At 40.1% G+C, this 21,527-nt stretch overlaps 1 protein-coding gene across 1 annotated transcript in view; it reads right to left on the minus strand.

The window, feature by feature from the left end:
* NAXD (NAD(P)HX dehydratase) overlaps positions 1-21,527 on the minus strand; it is a 49,973-nt gene that overhangs the window by 9,073 nt on the left and 19,373 nt on the right. The window contains exons 7-11 of the mRNA XM_041472291.1: positions 19,770-19,813; positions 19,296-19,404; positions 4,842-4,892; positions 4,659-4,763; positions 4,208-4,328 (exon numbers count right to left, since the gene is read on the minus strand). Coding sequence (XP_041328225.1) covers positions 4,208-4,328; positions 4,659-4,763; positions 4,842-4,892; positions 19,296-19,404; positions 19,770-19,813 — 430 coding nt within the window. The remainder of the gene's footprint in view (positions 1-4,207; positions 4,329-4,658; positions 4,764-4,841; positions 4,893-19,295; positions 19,405-19,769; positions 19,814-21,527) is intronic.

Raw genomic sequence — 21,527 nt, forward strand, 5'->3', positions numbered from 1 at the left:
AGCTAAATCCACCCCACACAACAAACACACTCCAGTTTCATTAAAAGGCTTAAGATTCCCATTTTCTATGCAAATAATGTAGCTACCAAGAATAATTTTGCCCCATCAATGCAAGATTTAGACCAATATCAGATTTTTAGTAAAATCTCTTACCAACACACATCTCTGACCTAGCATGTATTTATACTAGTAAGAAATTTATCTTTTTCCTTTTGCAAATTAGCTCACAAAACCAAATAGCTGGAGATCATGGATTCCCAGGAACATGTCCCAGAGTGCATACAGACAGGGAAACCAAGTTTAATGACTCTGGCTGAAGAAACAACTCAACTGATGTGGAAAATGTAAGTTGGCTTTTATATAAAGGGTGCTTATACTTTTTTATTCCCTAATCACACTTTTAAAACTTAGGTAAGTCCTTGAGTGCGACACAGCAGCCAATTTAAGTTGAGATGAAAATTACCCACATTTTCCATTAGTTTTGTTGGATAGGCACAGGAGCCAGGGGCCAGGTGAACAGTGCCAGGGAGAAGCTGGCTGGGCTGCACGTGCCAGAGACAGCACAGTGGCACCCAGGACAGGAACCATCACCTCCCCAGTTATGCTCATTCTGCAGAAAGCACCACTGGAGACAAAGGTGCTGCCTCTCAGTTATAAATCTCTCAGTTATATATCTAGGTGAGATTTGCTCAGCAGCTGTGAGTGAGCCAGGCAGTGACAAGCACTGAATAGCTTCCATTCCAGCTGTGTGGGGAGATGAGTGGCTGGAATTAGAAGCACTACTTGGGGACTTATGGCAAGAGTTGGCTTTTTACCCCATAGCCAGTACTTAGAATTCTGCCTCACATGCTTCCTTGAGTCTTTTGACAATAGCTGCACCTGAGCAACTGGACAGAAACCAAATTTGGCTACTGGTTCCAGGTAGAAGTAGTCCTAGGTAGCAGCAAGATGGTTCCCATGAAGCCTGCCTTTTGGAAGGGAGGGTGGTCAAACACAGAGAAACTCACTATAATGTTTAAAAGCCAAAATCCAAGCACTATAATTCAAGGACCTAACCAAATTTTAAACATGTTAGGAACTAAGGCTGGTATAACCACGCTTTATTATTGACCAGTTCTCCAAAGAATAATAAAAAGATAACCTTAGAGAGCTGTGCCATAGTGAATAAAAGCTGACTTACCTTTTACCCATAGGCTGAGTACTCATTCCTACCCTGGTCAGTGATGGCACTGATATCACCTACCAAGAGCATGGTGAAGCTCATCTTTGTAGAGCAGGGAATCAACAACTGTAGACCAAGCTATAATGTGAAATTGCAAAAGGAAAGAGAAAAAGAGTATATAAAACTTAATTTAAAATCTCGGTGATTACGTTTACAGGCCAATTGGCAGCTCACTACTGAAATGGAGACAAATTTTAAAAAAACCTCCTTTGTACTGGAGGGCTGCTACTGCTTTCACAGAGGACAGAATGTGACTTTGAGGCCATCTAGTCTGATCTGTGAAAACAAACTTTAGCGGTATCCAGACACTTCAAAGTTTGTAAATCTAGCAAAGTTTCAGATATGTGGCTGTACTAGTTAATTGTCTAAATCTTACTTTGAATTTACTAAACTTCAGCTTCCAATCAGAATTTACTGAACCTCTCTGTGTAGATTACAAAGCTTTTTGCTGAGAGTAATTCTTCAGCAATACCTGACACCAAATCACCTGGTAACCCCTTCTGTCTTCAGGTAGCAGAAGTAAACTGTCTACTGCATTTCCTACAGACTCATGAATAAAACTACTGTGAAAATAACCACTACAATCACTCTAAGCTATAAAGCATTCAGAAACATTATCTTTCCTACTGCAAAATTTGTCATCTTCAGAAAGTCTTCCTTCTTCAACAACTAAGCATAAAACACTAAAGTTACGCAGTTAAGTCTGCAATTTCTGAATTTCTGGTTTTCCTGAGACTTCCTTTTTCTTTTTTTCTTTTTTTTTCTTTTTTTCCTGGAAAGCACACATGCAGTATCTTCCCAAAGGAGAAAGTTTAAAAGTAATATATGCAAACTACAGTGTCAGTATGCTGAACACAGGAGGTCAAACAGGAAATGCCTAATAGGTAGGGCTTAAGCACTACAAATGGATGATGACATGACAAATGAAAGGCAAGAGGAGTACACAGATCTTTTCATAATGTTTGATTGTGCTCAGAGGACACTGGCCTGATCCAATAACCTCGGATTTCCCTGATGTATGTAGTCTCAGCTGAAAAAAAATGACATCAGATCAAAAGAAGAGACAGATGAAAAACAAGAGCAAAAAAACCCGAAAAATTCAAGGTCAATGACAGGACAACATATTCCATGTTTGCCACAGAGCACACAGAAGAATCTCCTTTCTCAATGTAATTTTGCATTTGAGAAGCTTTTAAAAAAAGTGACCAGCAGATCAGACCCAAAGAACATTGTTAAAAGGAAGGTGAAGTCTGTAGCTTCTGCAAAATTCTCAAGAACATCCTTCAAAGTCATGCAAACTCTAAAACCAGTTCTTGTTACAGACATTACAACCTGCTTTCTCAGCTCAGCAATGCTGCCTGTAATGTCTGTAATCCAACAAAGCACCAGTGATAACACCAAAGTAAAAACAAGAAAGCAGCCTGTAGCTGGACATCAATGAACTACTATAAAGGCACAGAACTGTTTTTATTTCAAAAACAAAAGCCACTTCACTAGTAGAAGAAAATACCAGAACACAACAGAAACAAATAACAAGGTGGGGAAAAAAATAAAACCAAGAAAAAGCCCCAAAAGCATACAAGACATACATGAACTTGTGCCACATATGAACATTCAAAATTGAAACTGGAAAGAACTTCACTTGTTTCCTGTTTTTTTTTAAATCCTGCATGACAAGAGACATTGGAGACCTGCCTGGTCTCTCCAGCAGGTGTGGGGATACACTTATCTCAAGAGTTCAAAAGGAGAACAGACATATACTAGATAATGTACTCAATCTAAAGTGCTCACCCAGTCTTCCCAACGTTCATTTAAAAAGCAACAATCCTGTATAAAAAGAATATTGTTGACATAAAAGCAGAGGAAGAAGACAAATACAATGCTCTAAAGCTCTCTAGCTGGCATAAACTGGAGTCAAGACATTTTATCCTCCAGCAGAGTTCATCCACCCTTCAGCCTGGCCTGACTGTCATGGTTACAAATCAAGTCTGCTGTGGGTGCAAATATGACAAAAAATTCTTCCTGTGGGGAAAGCTGGGGACTGTGTGAGGAAGGTCCTTTCCCACACAGATGTCACCATATCGCTCCCAGGTCCCACTTGTTGCACAGTCTGTTACAGCATCTGCCCCAACGGGGTATGTGAAGGTGGCTCTGCACAAACCAGTCATCATATTACATCTGCTTTTCTGTTATAAAAGACCTCCATGGCTCCCAGTAATGAAAAATTGGCTGTATATACAAAACAGTTCTTAAGCAGCATAAACATTTATCAGAGATTAGCATTTCAAGTAATTAAAAGCAGAGCTGCTGCTTGTTATGTATGTGAAATAAGACCATGCAGGCAAAATGTGACGAAGGCACTCGTGAATTAATTTTATACTGATCACAGTACATGATCAGTATAAAAAGCATCAGACAAGCAGCTAATTTTATTAAGTATACTTTAAACCATATTGGTATGAGACTGTTGTAATGGCAATCTAGAATTAATTTTTAATTTGTCAGGGCTGCTGTGAAGTTACATATGTATAAGCTAATCTGCAGCCCCGTGATGGACAGCACCAAGGAACTGAGCAGGTCATGAGCCTTAAGACATCTTCACTTCTCACACACACTGATACATCCTGAACTAACAGTATTATTTTGTATCAATTTAGCAATTACAGCTGCACTTATATAAAACAACTCAATAAAGAACTTTCAAATAGTTCACAAAGATTAAATAATCAATTTCTCAATACCCATGTAATGTAAAATATAACATCTATAAATGCAAAATAAAATCATCAACTCTTTTCAGCAAATAAATTTAGTTGCACTGTTACGGTATTGATTTACAGAAATCTTCTAAAGGTGATCAGCAAAGGCAGCAATCCCTCTAATCTTCAGGGGAATGCTGCCAATTGCCATACACGCTACTGGACTCTGACTGAAAGCAAACAGAACAGAAAAGTCACATTGCTAAAAGCAGAAGGCTTCACTTACCCTTCTCTCCATCTGAAATAAGATCTCTTTCTCCCTTTTGCACAACTGTCAAATTCCCCATGGCTTGGCTGAGTCTTAGCACACATCCATGATGATCACTACTGTCTACGGGGTCTCTAAGCTACAACACAAGAATTCCATACACAGTACATATTTTGCTACTAGAACAACATATTCTAACACATGCTAGTTATATATGCATGGGGAAAAAAAGGAGCAACATCATCAGTCTTTCTGTGTATTTTTTTCTATACTCACTGCAATGTTAAAAAATGCAAAATGAAAATGGGTCTTTAAAAAAGAGCTCAGTTTAAAAATATGCATTGCTGTGGCAATCATCCCATGAAATAATAACCCAGAAAGTGTTTCTCTCATATACAAGAAACAGTACATAATATTTAAGCCAGTAATAAGTTACTTATTTTCAAGGACAAAAAGACAAGCAGCTCACCATGGCTTCATACAGTCTACTGAACTCCATATAGTTTGGAGTAAGAATAGCTCGCTGGTAGCCTTGAATAAGAGAAGGCTGCTGGGAAATGAGCCACAGTCCATCCTGCAAAACACAGTAAGAACATTTACTGAATAGGTTCTTAAATGTTAAACCACTGACTGAAATAAAGAAAATACTTACTGCATCAATAATGATAGGAATTCCTTTCACTTTTGATTTCTCTATAATACCCTGCAAAAGAGGCAGATACTTTTAAGATGCTTGTTACTTTAGATTTCATAAGATCCAAACCAAATTCATACAACAAATCTGACCATGCAAGCTGTTTTTACAAAGTGATAGAAAAAAAAATCTGTTATATTCTGCAAACTAATGTAGAACATTTTCATATCAGCAGGTAATTTTACAGTCAGAATCTTTTCTCCCTGGTTTAAGTGTCCACAGAGCTGGTATGTGTATTGTGTACTCATGGCAAGGTTTTGGGAGGGGGAAGAGGGGCTACAGAGCTTCTCTGAGACACTGCGGGAAGCTTCCCTCATGTCCAACAGAGGCAATGCCAGCTCCAGGACAGTCCTGCCACTGGCCAAGCCAAGCCCATGAGTGACAGTGATGGGATCATAGATTTAAAAACAGGATAAAGTAACTCTGCTGAATCAACTGCAGCCAGAGAAGAGAGGAGTGAGAATATGTGAAAGCTACAGCCTTGCAGACATGTGAAGGAGGAAGAGGAGGTGTTCCAGGTTCTGGAGCAAATTCCCCTTCAGCCTGTGGTGCAGTTCATGGTGAGGCAGCTGTGCCCCGGCATGCCCATGGAAATCCACAGGGGAGCAGAGCAGGTGGATGCCCAAAGGGGGCTGTGACCCCACGGAAAGCGTGCACTGAAACAGACTCCTGGTAGGACCTGTGGCCCCATGGAGACAGGAGCCCACAGTGGAGCAGTCTGCTCCTGAAGGACTGCACCCCATGGGAAGGACCCATGTTGGAGCAGTTTGTGAAGAACTGCAGTCCATGGGAAGACCACTGAAGAAGTTTGTGCAGGACTGTCTCTTGTTGGAGGGACCCCGTGGTGGAATAGGGGAAGAACGTGGAGACCTACCCCCAAGGAGGAAAGAGCAGCAGAGACAATTTGTGATGAACTGACCAGAGTACCCATTTCCCAACCCCCTGCACCATTGACAGCAGGGAAATGAACAATTTTGGAGTTAAATTAGCCTGGGGAGAAGGGAGGGGTGGAGGGAAGGTATTTGACCTTGGTTTTATTTCTCATTATCCCACTCTGATTTCATTTGTTGTAAAACTCAATTAATTTCCCCAAGTCAAGTCTGTTTCACATACTTCAATATAACAGTAACTGGTGAATGATCTCTCCTGACCTTATCTTAACTCACAAGTCTCTTGTTGTATTTTCTCTCCCCTGTCCAGCTGAGGAGGGGAGTGACAGAGAAGCTTTGATGGGCACCCAGCACTCAGCCAGGGTCAACCCACCACAACAAAGCAATCTCACCCACTCTGCCTGCTGTAGGAGGCATGTAATGCCAACACAAATCACACATAGTAAACATACATCTCCAATTAAAATAAAACCAGAAAAATCCCAGGGAGTACTGCCTTGATAGAAATCTACCAATAACTATAGTAACTAACTTCAGTTGCTTTGCTGCTGACAGCCCCACTGCAGGATTAGTTTATGTACAAACAAACATCTGAGACGAGCAGTATGTATGATGTCATTTCACCTGTGGGTCTGGAGGTTTCATGCTTTGAAAGCAAAACCAAGGTGGCCCAGACAACAGACCATTTGTAAAAGTGTTCTTTCTAGCAAGCAGTATCTCTGAGCAGACTGTCTGCCCTTGTTCTCTCCTAACCCAGCAGCAGCAATGACTGATCCTCAGGCTTTTTAATGAACAGTGGCCAACAGTCAAGTTTTCTTCAGCACTGGTTATTACCAACTCGTCTTTGAAGCTGGAGGGTTTATCTTTTTCCTGTACAAGATAACAGAGCATGGTATCCATCTGAAAGTTTAATTAATTTTGAATGTTATTAAGCTCTTCAGATTAGCTATCATACAGCACTGAGCTTCACAGGTTAGCAAGACATGATGTAAGGAATAAGAAAGCAGTTTTTAATTAATATTCAGGGTACTGAACATCTCTCTTTTCTTGTATAGTGGTCAAAATAAACACCACCCACCTCAGTCCCTGTAAATTATTACATATGACATATACATATCCTCACAAGCATTACTACCTGACTCTGCTTTTTCCAATACCAATGGAAAGTATTTCCCTTCCATTTTCTTTGTTGGGCACTGTCTGCAGTTTGGAAACATGAGACTACCCACTGCTCCAAGCCTGAGGACTTGTTCCAACACACAGCTGTGGCTACAGCAGAAGCTACTAGAGAACAGAAACCTTCCCAACAGAGACCTGCACAACTTGGGCTGTGTGTCAGACTGCCAGCTGCCCACCTCCTTTGAGATCCCTAGGGAACACCACAGAGTCTTCTCTTATACTCAGCTACCTGAATAATTCTGAACCAATTGCAAGTACAAGTTTTTACACAACTCATATGGTTCAGCTACTGCTAAGTTATTCAAATTTACTGGTAAGCACACTTAACAGCTGTGTGAGGATGGAGTCCTGCAATTAACTGTGACATTCTGAAAACCAGAGTAGCTTACTATCAAAGCTTTCAAGAAATATATGAGAGTAATTTCTTAATTCATACATGTTAATCTGCACAGATGTGCACAGCTCAGTTTTCCTTCACAGAAGCTGCATTGCTTTGCCCCTACTGTGTTACGTTCATTAACAATTATGTTTAACTTGGCTCACTTTGTAACAATAAAACAAGGCTGTGGATCTAGCAAGCAGATTTTGTGTTTGCTGTTTGTATTTTCCTTGTATGAAGGCATGTTACAGATCCAACAGCCCAATTATTTTTGAATGATACTAAGCTCTTCTGATTAGATATCATAGGGCACTGAGAGCCAGACCTCAGCAAGATCATCCTCCCCCAGTCTTTGAAGGTACAAATACCTTTTGCTGCAACCTGGTTTTCTAACTGGTTAGAATATTTTTGTACATCAGCAGCTTCACCAAACTCCTTCAGTACACTTAAAATGATTACTGCTCCACTTCCCACTAATATGAATCACCAGTTTATTCTAGTATGTCAGCTTCAGTAAGCCAGTCTTTCATGACACTTGACGTTCTTAAACTAAAAAAGATTTCCCCAACAGAGTCAGTAAGGAAGTCTGAAGGAAGACAGCAGATCTCAGGAGTCCTTATCCTTCCAAACTGTTCTCTTAAATGTATTAAAAGCAATCTAGGGAAGGAATTTGGCCAAAATTCTGTTCCCAAAGAAGCTGAAGTTTGGCAGTAGCTGTTATTGTTTGGCCCTTTTTCATGTTTCCTCATAACTGTCATCTTGGTTACTGGAATGTCTCACTCTCTCCTAAATAAGCAATCCTGAAGATCCATGGTATACCAAAAGAATGTATGTATAAGATAAAAAAAAAAAAAAAAAGTGGAAGTTACAAAGCATGACAGTGTATCTACAGCTAAATAGCATCTGGAAGGTCAGATCACTGGTACATTCAGAGAAATAAGGCATTTCTTTCCTAATCATGTTTTGAGTTCCTACCTCTCTAGCACATCCTCCACAATCCTGAAATATTTGACCTACACTCTAAAGAGAAATTTCACCTTGCTAAGTAAAATCACTGGGCAAGCAACTTTTATTGTGTACTAAATCTCTGAGGTATCAGTTTCCAATCTAACATACTGAATAATCTTTGCTTGTTCTTCATCTCCTTATAAAACAAACAATCAGGGGATACAAAGTTGTTTGTCTTATTTAGAAAACTTATTTTTATTTAAAAAAGGCCAAACAATAAAAACAAACTAACAAAGCTCCTATCCCAATAATTTTCCTTTCCTCTTCCTTCCTTAAACACAGAGAGAAACTGCTTGGAGATAGACAAGGAACCTCACAGAGGAAGTTCTGGGGAGGGAAGGGGTGATTTCAAAACTGTAATAAACCAGTAAAGATCAGGGATCCCTCCTAAGACAGGCACACGTTTAAAGGACATCACATTTATGGGAGAAGCCCTGTTTCCTACTGATTGTGGACAGGACCCCGGGAGAGCAGTTCATCCCATGCAGCTGAGACACCTCACTCAGGGTGGGATGAATAGCAAGAGACATACCTGTCTCTCCTCAGCTGCCACAGGGGGTGCAGAGACACTTTACTGTTTTATTTTTAGACACCAAGAATTGGGTGAGATGAAGCCCATTTTTAAACACTCTATTTCTGCAAATACCATATTAAAAAAAAAAAAAAAAAAAAAAAAAAAAGAAAAAATATCCTTAAATATTTGCATATTTACAGGAGTTTATGGCAATAATGGCAACATTCTCTATGCAGAGTATTAGCAAAAATCAGTTTTCACTTGTATTTGTACCTTGGTATTTGGCATGGACTTTTTTTGGCTAGCACTATTTGCATTAACAGGAGTTTATGGCAATAATGGCATCCTCTATGCAGAGTATTAGCAAAAATCAGTTTTCACTTGTATTTGTACCTTGGTATTTGGCATGGACTTTTTTTGGCTAGCACCTGTAGATACAGATGAACCTTGACTGTTAATTGCCCAATTAATACAGCTCAGGCTGACTCTGCTTTCACACCAAAACCTATTTAACAGTTCCTGACAGAATTCTATGTATGAGCAGAAAACATCTTTCAGTTTTATCCAATGTAACAACTATTTCTATGGGAAAGGATTTAGAAGAGAACACTGACAATTAAAATTATTCAGTAATGTCACCAAGACAAAAGCTGAAATCGAAACACCACTGACAAGTGAACAGCAACACATACAGATATCAATGATAAGCCCAAGACATCATCCCTTCCCTTCAAACAGCATTTTGAATATTAAGGATTTGAGAATTCTAGCTGCAGGATAGCCCACTGAACAAACTTTCTGTGCACAGAATGTATTATACTACAACAGTGGTGGTTCAGCTTGGAGCAAGGCAGAACTTCCTTCAGTTCATTCCTGAGCCCTGAAGGACATCCAAAGCTGAAGCACCAGATTCACAAGGCAATCTTGGCACAAGTCACAAAGAGAGAGGACAATGATGAGAAGAAGAGGATGACGCACTGTTGTCACCCGACCTTATGACCTACAGCCACACTGTGTAGGTAAGATATCAAAGACTGAAATTTGGATCCTTCCTCTGCAATTAACAGCCAGGGCCATAACTCATTCTCTTACCTTTCATATTGAGACTCCTAATAACGGTGTTTGGGCAATCTCTTGCTAGAGATATTCTTCTTTGTACCAGCTGGCTAAATACTTGGCAGTCCTCTGAACAGTGATTCAACATTTGCGTGAGAAAGGGAAAAGAGGTGTCAAGCCCCTCTCATTAAAATCAGTGATGATTAACTGTATTGCAGGACTGCAGTACTCATACTAGAACGAATCTGTTAAAGGAGTTTCCTCTCCTAATAACAAGACCAAACCTGAAGCTTCTAGCCTCATTAAGCCAAAGAGGAAATTACCTGGGATTCACACATCCCACGAAGATGCTCTATGGGACAAGCTCTCTCACAGTTATTATAATTTGTTAGCAGCACCAAATACTTGACATTTAGAATTGCCCAAAATAGTATTTCAGTCATTGCAGTTTTTGGTGGTGGTGGCTGAGAGGAAGAAAGCCAGAGAAGGTAAAATTAACCTGAATCTACTCCTACTCTACTCTTGAAATACACTATTTCCTGAAAAAAAAACCTTTTTCTTTGACTCATTATTCAGGACTTTTACACAAGCAGCCTACTCAGTAAGAACTGAAAAAGAACTTGTGTCACAGTAGAAAGCATTGGTCTATCTGAGGAAAGGTAACACTTCACTGTAATTTCAAAAATTTACAAAGTAAGAATGAAAAATTAATGTGTTTTCATTATTTTTTATTACCATGGAAACTATTCCCTTAAATGCAATGTATTCATTGTAATAGAAATCTGTTTCCCCTGTCCCAAATTTCACATGGGAATTTTAAAACAGATTCCCAAGCCCAAATTCCAAACTTTAAAAGAAACCCAAAAGACAAAGCTGAAACACAAAATAAGCAAAACCACCAAAACAAAACCAAAACACATCAACCACCACACTTCCCCCAAAAAAACCTGAAACACAAAACCCCCAACACATGGATACCTGTACAACACACACACAAATGCAGAATTATTCAGGCTGGAAAGGACTGCAGGAGGGAGAAGCCTGAAGGAACAAATGGACAGGACACTGCTAAAGAGGACACAGTAATGCAGAAAAGCATGATGTGATTTAACCGTTTGATAGCCTGCAGCTGTGCTGTGAAACACACAATTCACCTGCACTGTACTAACATGGACATCCAGGACTCCTGCACACTTCCACAAGTACTATGGAAAAGGGAATGGGGCTGAGATGAGCCACTGCTTGTAAGAAACAGCCACGTGGAGAACAGTGGGAAACATGTGAGCGAGGAATAAATTGCTGTGGAGCTCCTGAATGCAAGCAAAGGATTCCTTATCAGCCATGGAAGTCTTCACAGAGCAGCCACTCTGAGGCCCCAGGGGCAGAGAACTGGAGAGTGTGTTCACTCTCCCAGGAGTGCCCACAGCCTCTTGGAAAGAAACTCTGCAGTCTGAACTTCTGCACCCAAGTCCACGAGCCAGCAATAGCACCCATCCTATTTATGCTGCCCACATGCAACAGCATAAAAGCTGGTTCTCCACGGATCCACAGAAAAGACAATTATGTAGGTTTGCCACACCTAAGTCAGATATACTTTTCAGCTTTTTTAATTAGATGTGGATTAGCAGAAGAATGCCTGCAGTGACTTTTAATATATTAATATTTTTGTCACTACTTAACGTTCTTCCTCATGAGCTAGTTCAGCTACGAAAAACTTTGGCATTTGGTGTTTACAAAGGGAAGAATCAGGAAATTAGAACCAGTCATTTAATTAAAAGATTGAATTTTAATGAAATGAAGAGAAAACCAGACTAGCAGAATATATAAAGCAACATCTATCCCAAAACAGTAATTAATTTTCACACTGTCATTTTTCTATCTTGCAAAGAAAAGATTGCTTTACTAAACCACTGCATTTCCTCAGTCCCTTCACAAGTCATATCTTGACCCACTCACAGGAAAAGTCTTACTCATGTTCTCAAAAAGAAATTCAAGCCTTAACATGCCATAATAATGGACAGTATTGACTAAAATGATATCCAAACTCTTAAGGAAGCAGTGCCTTCAGCCCACTCAAAGTGCACTCCACTGCAACCTGCAAATGCTGAGTATGTAATTACACCCTCTGGCTTGGTAAAGACATGCAAATGTGCATAACCTGGCACTGGGAGTGGCAGTCCCTTTCACAAAGAACCCTCTCCTGAAAGCTGGGATCAGAAACTGCTGTTGAAACGCCATCTATAATTGCTTATATTTTCTGCATGGATGCTGCTCTCATCCAGCAATCCTGAATCCATGATTTTGCCTGAAACGGGGAGATAAAAGAAAAAAGAACCAAAATCTTCCTGTAAATGCTGCAGCTCAAAGCATTTCCACACATCCTCCTCCCCAAGGTGACCGGGAGGAACAAATAAGTTCCACCCCAACACGCTGCAAATCGATTTCTACAAATAGGCACTGAAAGCCCTAGGAAGCATTTCTTGCTTCGAGTCTGGATAAATGCAGAGTTAGCAGGGACTCAGCTGCAATAGAGGTCAGGATGCAGCTCTGGTGGAGATGCCTGGAAAATGGGCTTGGCAAGCAGGAATTTGTAATCTTGCACAGCTAGAAGTAGGCAAATAGCCCAGCACAGGCTGTGCTCGAGGCTACAGCCCTAGCTGGCAGGGGGGAGAAGCTTCCCTTAATATATTCTGTTTGATGCAAGAAGTTTGGAAAACATTAAGAATGGAGTTCTACTGTTTGAGATTCTTCCCATTAGAGCCATATTTTCAGACATTTCAAAACTGGTTTTAGATTTTTATTGACTCACTGATTAAAATGTGCAGTTGTCTCTTAAACTGCACAAACTGACCCGAAGACTCATCCTCCTTTCAAAATTCAGCAAAGACAATGAAAATCTCTCTTTGTGGACAATATATATATATAAAAATCATCTTTAACTAGCCTAATTGCCTGAATTTTACTTTATGTATTTCTGTATGCATACCTGCCACTAACTCATTAATTGCTCCACTAAGCCCTCAATCCTCATGCAAGGCATGATCACCACTTGTGAATGAAGAGTCACCTAATAGAGATGAATATCCCTGCTCCAGAACAAATAGGTTCTTCATCTCGTGGTTTATGCTCCATTCAATTTAAGTCTGTCTTTTAACTGTAGTACCACATGTTAGGCCCTGTGTTCCAAAACAGATTTTCAGGTGCACAGCAAAAATGTTTCACTTAAGCCAGGCAGAGTGTGATAAGGACTCTACCCCTCTACACCATCAGGCTCATTAAGTGCTTTGGGAGATGTTAGAAGCTGTTACAAAATAACAAAGCAGAAGACACTGTAGATGACAGCTAATCAAAACTGCTCTATTCTACATTTAAAAAAAAAAAACAACAAAGATTAAAATTATTCATTTGTAGATTCCTTCTTTGAATTCAAATTAGACTACTTGCCTTGAGCATGGAAGAAAACTGCAACTATCAGTTTCTTAATATCAGTTTCAATCACATCCTAAATTCCTGAAGAAGTGACATAAGCCAAAGTAATGCCTGAACACAGTAAGAAAAAACAAAACCTCTGAAATACTGTAGTAGTTATGAAAAAATCCAGAGCACTCCTTTTGGCCCGTGCTCCCCCAAAATCATGGTCAACCAGAGACCATTTGAGAAGCTACATTTATACACACATTTCAGTCCTAAACACATGACCATCCACTTTTAAGTATTAATCCTTTTTATTGCAACCTAGAGTATAAATATCTACATCAGAATAAATAAAAGCAGTAATTTTTTTCATGCTCTTATTCACTTAATGTTCACTGACAATTAAAACTCTACAAAGTTTCCAATGTATAACTGATTATGTTAACTAGATTTGGCATCAGATATTCATGGTCAGCTGTTGGCACTTTGTCTTAAATCAACATAAACTTAAAACTAACTTGTCATGCTTAAAATGAACTTAATGAACTGAATTTATCACTGCCAATTTCTTTTTAGGGTTTCTAACTGAATGAGCTCAGAGAGAGTTGAAAAGATATCCAATACCAGTATTTTGCTTACAAATGCTTTTGAGTATCAAAATCAAGTTAAACAACAACATAAGCCTACACACAGAAATCAAATAAAAATCCCACTTCACTGTGAATGACTTTCATCAAGATCCATTACACATATCAGAAATAAATTCTGTTTGCAAGCTACATAAACCTGTATTTAAGGTACTGTTAGCATATATTCAAACAAAATTTTTCTAATCAAGACATCTGTGAGGAAGCCACAGAATACTAACAGCTCTTAGCTCAACCAGCAGTAGTTTCTTGGCATAACCAAAAGGGCATCTCTGCCTTGAGCTGGTGTTCCCCAGCTTCATCCAAACCAGTAACACCATCACAAAGACCTGAATCCGAACCCAGCAAATGCCCCACCTGAGGTGACAACATCCACAAGTTCTGAGTCTCATCAGGCCTTTTGAAAGCAGTGAAGCTTGGCCAGCTGGAGATCAGTTTTTCACTGGATTCTGTTTGTGATATGTGCATCAATGCTGGGCCTTGGGTGAGGGCTGACAGCACACACGTTCTCACAGAGGGCACACACATCCCACTGGGTTTAGCCCTTGTAGTACCCCAAACACAAAGTTCCAGCTACCTCACCTGCTCCTAGCTGAGGGCTGAGAAGAGAAAGAGGCATATCCTTGCTGCTACTTCAGTTCCTTATGAACTGCTGCATCCCCACAGCAAGAACCCCCAAACAGGGAGGAAGCAAATGCACATGACACACACTAAAGAATGAAGTTTAATAATTCAGCTGATTTGAGTTGCCATGAGCAGTGACTCCACACAACAACACATTCAGTTGGTTCATGTTTGTACATGGTGGTAGGGACCACAGGCAATACTAATCTGCTGCCTGAAACATTCACCTGGGACACTTCTCAGGTGTCTTACACTCCGGTACAAACAGAACTGAGAGGGCTAGTAGATATCAAGAGGAAAATCCTTTTCAAGGCCCACAGTGAGAGATTCAACTCCAACAGACCTATATGATAACAACAGGTGGCCCTGTGTTCTGCAGTGCTCCTCATCTTGCAGAAAAGTAGTGCAGATAGTGCAGTGAAGCACCTGGTCCCATTCTCACAACTTATTAGAGCTGTGAAGTGTTGCCTAAATCTTGAATGCATGAGGCTTGAAAGGGGGAAAATAACCCAAATAACCAAACACAGAAAGGCTGATGCCTCAGTCAAGGTGGAACTGACAATCCACCTACCTGAAAATTTCAAATGGGCTCTCTCTGGGCACACCTGATGGAGATGATCCATGACAAGGGCCCAAAACTCTCTCACCATGTAGATGTTAAGTACAGCCAAGACACTTTAACACGACCTTAAGATGATGTCACAAGGGGTGAAAAATGAGATTCTGAAATTTATATCCCAAGAGATAGTGGAGATCTTTAAGGGCAAATGATTGGCTGAAGGAAGCACTGCAAGACAAGGAGGCTGAGGGAAGAAAAACAGCAACAGGCACAAATGGCAGCTAGGCAGTGCCTCAGTCAAAAGAAAACCCAGGCTGGTAGTCCTGACATGTTCTGGAAGCTAAAACAAAGACTGAGAATTGAGCAAGAGGAATAAACATATGGTTTGAGAACCCAGTCAATTTCATCATGTAATCTGAATTACACAGAGCTGTTCTTGCCATTAATCATTACCTCTCTCCTACTGGAGGGAAGCAAGCATGCTCTGCTGAAAACAGCATTCCGACTTCAAACAAGACACAGGAATCTGGAAGACCAGGGTCCAGGACTTGGTGCTGCCACTTCAAGGAGAGAGGCAAGGAACCCAGTGACAAGAAAGGAAGATTTTAACATGGAAGAATTCAGTTAAGGAGAGGGCTCTTTATAAGGATGAATGCTTGTCTACGTGATCCCTACAGTAACTCCTATCCCAGCAGCAATCCTGTATCAGTCCATTTGGCCTCAAAACCAGAAGGAATAGGGGAAAGGAGATGACAAGAGGATGGAAACTGATGAAGGACATAGCTCAGCCTTTAACTGCCTAACTGCTAGGTGGCAGCAGAATGCAGAACATCCTGCAGCATCAGGCAGCATCTCCTGCTCTCCCAGGAGGCTATGCAAGGAACATTATTTTTAACAAAGTCCTCTCAGAAGCTGCACTCATCACCCTGCAGCAGAGGAACCTGGTTCTCTCACACACCCAAGAAACAGCTCTTGATGGTACAGGCAGAAATTTCCCTACCTCCAAGCTTCTCCTAAATGGAAAATCAGATCACAGTAAAGCCAGAAGTGCAAACATACATGCAACAGCTGAATGAAGTAAATTGTGATTGGCAGATAGGATAGGGACGTTACACTGCTGCTGTGGGAAAACAAGGAGAATATCCAACAGCTTTGGAAATATTCTGCTTCTAAGCAGAGGACAGTCATTGGGATCTTGGCCTTGCTTCCACATAGCAGCTCAACTTCTTCTCAACAAGCTAAAGCATCAGCAGCAGCACTCCAACTGAGCTGAACTCAGTGACATAACATACTGGTATCTCTGGCCAGAATCAGTCATGGACACTGAAAGGAATAAACAGATGGCCTGATGTTCCCAACAAGAAAGCTGACATCATGGCCAACTTTCACACCAGACGTGGTAACAGCATTTCAAAAGTTTGAAGTAGTATGGGGAGCAGAAATGCTTCAATCTGCATACTCCCGAGGTGAGAAGTGGAGCAGAAATGTGGTTTTTCTCTTGAAGAGAAGCTGCTTGGACTGCTTATTTGCTTTGGAATTGGAAGGTCTAACCAGGCTGAGACTAGAATTGTCACATCTGCAAGGGATCCAGGTGTACAGCTATCAGGACACAACAAATGCTTTCTTTAGGGGAATTTTCTGAAGCTGCAGCTCCTGGTCTCACAAACCCATGGCTCAAAAGCTCTGACAGAGCATCAGCTCCAAGCAACTGAGTAACAGCATGTGAGGGTTCTGGCACAGACCCACACAAGTGGCTTATAAAAGGAGGCTATAACTTGCAGAGTAGCTTCTTGTAACAGGACTTGTAAATGGAATTACAGCCAAACCCACAAAATTGCAGGAAACCAGTAAATATGTATTCAGAGACTACCACAGTGCTCAAGGAGAAAAACATCAAATCAAAGGAGACTGATCCCAAGGTGGATTTTTTATATCAGACTGTTGAAAGGAGCTCAAATGCCACAGTGAGCAGTGCAGGTGTCAAGAATGAGGGAGGCAGGTGACATACTAAAGATGCTGAGGAAGCAAAGCATTCTTTGATCTGGAGATGATGCACCATCTGGTCAACAAGCACTCAAGCTATTCCACAACAAAACACTGTCTCTTGGCCATATACCAGAAATTGAAGGTTACAGCGCTAGTAATTAATTTCTTAATTTCTCAATGCTCAGAAGAGAGAAGCAGCCCAAACACATGACTGTTTGGAGAAGCACATTAATTGGAAATGTGCTGGCACAATACTGACAAGAACTGACATAAAAACAGCTTTAGAGAGATGCCAGAACTCGATGCCTCAGCACCTTAACGGGACAGAAGGAGGCAGAGGGGAAGCTCCATCTCACCATCACTAGCACTCTGACACAAAACCCCGACCAGAAAGCAGACACCCACCTACCTCCCAGCCTGGTGTTCATATGTGCCACTTAAAGGGAAACCAGAAAACTTTACACCAAGCCAGTCTCCTATAAAAGTTTAAAACAGCAATGCTATCACCTCTGGGTTTTTTTCTTGACACTGGAAATTCGCTGTCAGAGCAGGAGTGAGACTCAGCTTTCCCTCAGCACAGAGAAGCACCACTCTCCCTCAGACAGGCAGCCAGGGTTCGCTTGTCCCCAGTGGCATGTTCAAAACCTCAGCACTGGGTAACTAATGAACACTTACACAACTACAGTGCAGACAAAGAACTTGAGCTTTAATGTGACTTGAAATTAATAAGGCCAGATCCACAGCTCATATGAATGTGCCGTGAGATTTTAGCACAAAGTAACTTCCAAATGCCTTCTCTTTACTGGCTGGGTTTGTTTCTTTAACTCTAAGCTGGCTTTCACAGGACAGCCAGACTGAAGTAAAAGTATGCTTGTAATTCACTAGGTAAGCAATGTTATTTTTAGCAATGAGGAAAAAAATACAATCAAGAAATCTTCCAGATACTTCTGTAGTACACATAAGCACATAAACCCTGGATGGAATTCTGACATAAAAGAATGAACTCTTATTTTCTTTTGTTTAAAGTTGTTCTCCTTTAGGAAAAAAGCCCATCAAACGTATTTTTTTAGAAAAAAAAAAAGAATTGTGTAAAATATTTTTTCTGTAAAAAAAAAAATTCTGAAAATAATGTTTTCAAAAAACTAATACAATATATTTAAATTTCTCAGTCATAATACAATTTGATTTCTTCATCAGTTGTAATACATTTATTTTCTTTATTTTCTAATCTTTATTACTTTTGCAACTCTGTATCATAATATGTACATTTGCCTTCCAAAGAAAAAAATTAAAGAAGCAAGAAACTCCAATAGCAACTTTCTCTAACAATATCCTAGCAAAACTACCATTCACAGTTTTCAAAGTATTCTAAACACTTGGATAGTCTGGTCTCCAGTCTCTTGCCTGCCCCGTTTTGTGACTTCACTGTGTAACTGTCACCATTTCAGTAAATTATATTAATTCCACCTGTTAGTGCCACTGATTAATTCAGTAATACTGGTCAGGAAAAAAAAATTAATGCACAAAATTAGACTGACATTAGACTGAAAGACACACTTCAAACACACAAAGATTTGTTGACAGTAATACAAAACATCCTTGGGAAGATGGTCTAAGTATGTATTATTTAAAGTAAAAGACTATCTAATCTCCTGTTTCAGCTCTCCACTAAGGCTTGACAGAAAACAGGATTATTTCTCTATCCAAAGTAGGAAATCTGCAACATTTTATCATTAGGAGTATTATTTCTTATAGCAAGAGGACCCAGTTCCTGTTCTTTGGTGCATCTGATACGAGCTGTCAAAAATTATTAACTCAAATCCATATTTATGTACTTACAGTACTGGTGCTTTGCACCTAAGAAAACACAGAGCCTTTTATCTAGATATGCCAACACCTATTTCTTAATTAGTGACTTTGACAAGCTAAACAAAAGCAAATCAGAACAACCATACAGGTGTCTAAAATTCAGACTGAAGGTTACAGTTTAACAGTGAAGGCCATGGATAGAAACTGTAATTGTCAGTCAACAATATTTTATTAAATTTGATATTTAGCAACCATAACAAGAACATTTGTGTAATGATGTCAAATATAGGAATGGTTAATACAATTCAACATGAAGACATAGGATAAAATATCAGTATGCACGTTACCTTAGCGTTCTCAAGCAGAACTTCATCTCTGCCTAAGCCAGGTCCTATGACAACCGAGTGCAGCCGTGGTAACCACTTTTCCACCTCATGGATAGCATTGGGACTATCACTACAAGGAGGAGTGGGGGAAAAAAAAAAAGTTTAAAAAGGCTTCATTTTAGTATTCTCAGAAACTGAGTTCAAGATGCAAGACAGAAGAAGTATTTTCTATCTTGAGTGTCAGGCAATTTTATCCTACGAACTACCAAGAATCTGTGACCCAGAAATACAGAAAATACAGAATGACCTTCCAAATAGCTAAAATGAAAAATTTCTCTCCATTCATTCTTTAGGGGATACCACATAAAAATGAAGAAGTAACTACAAGTATCCACTACAGCTGTTACAAAATAAAAAAATAAAATCCAAGCAGGAAACCAACAATTTTTAGAGTCTGTCAATTCCCCATTTAATGCTTCTTTGCAGAGGTTATACCTTGGAGAGAGATCCACCGTCTCGCAGGTATATATTGCAGCTTGCTGGAAATGATGCAATTGTTTATTACCCCACATGGCAGAATGATAAATCTACTCATATGCTTTTTTGTCAGTTGCTTCATAAGAATTTGTTCCAACTGAATTACAGCCAAATTGTCCCCTTTCCCCAAAAGGCAACAGGAGAAACAAGCTATTCAGTATGGGCATTATCTGCTTGTAATGCTTAAAATTTCTATGGCATTCTGTTTTTTGTCTACATTGGAAAAATGATGAGAAAATTCACTGCCAAATATAGCTGCCACAATACAGCATTCAGCCACTGACCAGAACTGTTTATTTTGTTCTGATCAGTTTTGTTGTGTAAATAGGTCAGAATGTTTTGAAAGCACTGCCCAGCATTTGCAGTTAATCCTTACTGACAGTATGGAGTGAAAATTTAGCCTCCCTCCCTCCCCCGCATCTCTGACATTAGTGACAACAATAAATGAACATCCTGACTGAAGCACGGGGGAATAAAGCTCCCCGAGCTTTATAAAGGCTGAGCAGGGGGGTACTGCCTCACAGTATTGCTCAGATTATTGTAAGCTTGCAATAGTCCAACAAAGCTGTATTATTACAGATGAAAGCCACTGCATGTTTTTCATAACCAACAGCTGTCCTGATGGGACACAGCACTTGGGAACAAGTGTTTAGGTTGTGTCTGGCAGAATCAGCAAATTCCACAATGATTCCTGTAAGTGCCAGGCAGCAGCCCAAAGCTTTTGCAGCTGCAGGAAGAGAGGCATCCCGCTCAAGGGTGCAGGGATGCGGTGCCTGGCCGCAGCCCAGCGACCCCTCTGCTGACAAGAGCTGCCTCCCAAAGCCCAGAGGTGCCCTGTGCTGACACCGCAAAACAGCTCTGTCAAAACAAGGCTGCTGGGTGGGAGTGACGACCCTGCAAGGGCAAGGGAGGCAGTGAACATGCAGGACATCGCTGTCTCTGGAGCAATCCCTGTTTCAGCAAGCTGAACTTCTTCCATTTGAGCACTGCAGCTCCCCCCCTCCTCCTCTACCTCACATGGAAACCAGCTCGAGAACTGTTAAACAGCTCACTTTTTATTTATCTCTGTACAATCACCTATCAGTTCATGATGTAGAGAGAGGCTGGAAATAAAAATTATTCAAGAAATAGCTAAAGCACTATTAAAAAAAAAAAAAGACAGGTCTTTAGTATGGGTAGGTTGAACATGTGAAAAACTGCCTGCAAACCATACTCTAATAAAACATCATCATTTCTGAATGCAGACCATTCTTCTTTGTTCACATACTGAACTTATTTTATCTTTGAAGAGCAATATATGTCTCAATATACATATATTTCTCAAATAAATATATCTATATACCACGTAGTTGTAAGAACACTGCAACTTCTAGATATATAAGGATGTCCGGAATCAACATACCTTTGGATAGTAAAAGCCAAATACATTAAAAGAAAAGCTTAATTAAACATAAGCTAAGAATAGGTAGTATCATAAATGCACTGCTGGTCTACAAATATCTGATGCAAATAATGTAACCATAAAAGAGTTTGACAATTTATTTATATTCAGGATTGAAATAAGATAGTTTTGTCTAAAACTCAATTGATAATGTGCACTTTTCAAAACAAAGCCATCTCTTGGGAAATAAACAGTCCAATATTAAGCCACTCCTGCACACTTTGCCTCTGGTAATAATAAAAATCTACTGTGGAGCATTTCATCTTCAAAGCATT

The sequence above is a fragment of the Pyrgilauda ruficollis genome, unplaced genomic scaffold (genome assembly GCF_017590135.1).
Source record: "Pyrgilauda ruficollis isolate IOZ18807 unplaced genomic scaffold, ASM1759013v1 scaffold29, whole genome shotgun sequence".
Taxonomy (NCBI): Eukaryota; Metazoa; Chordata; class Aves; order Passeriformes; family Passeridae; genus Pyrgilauda; species Pyrgilauda ruficollis.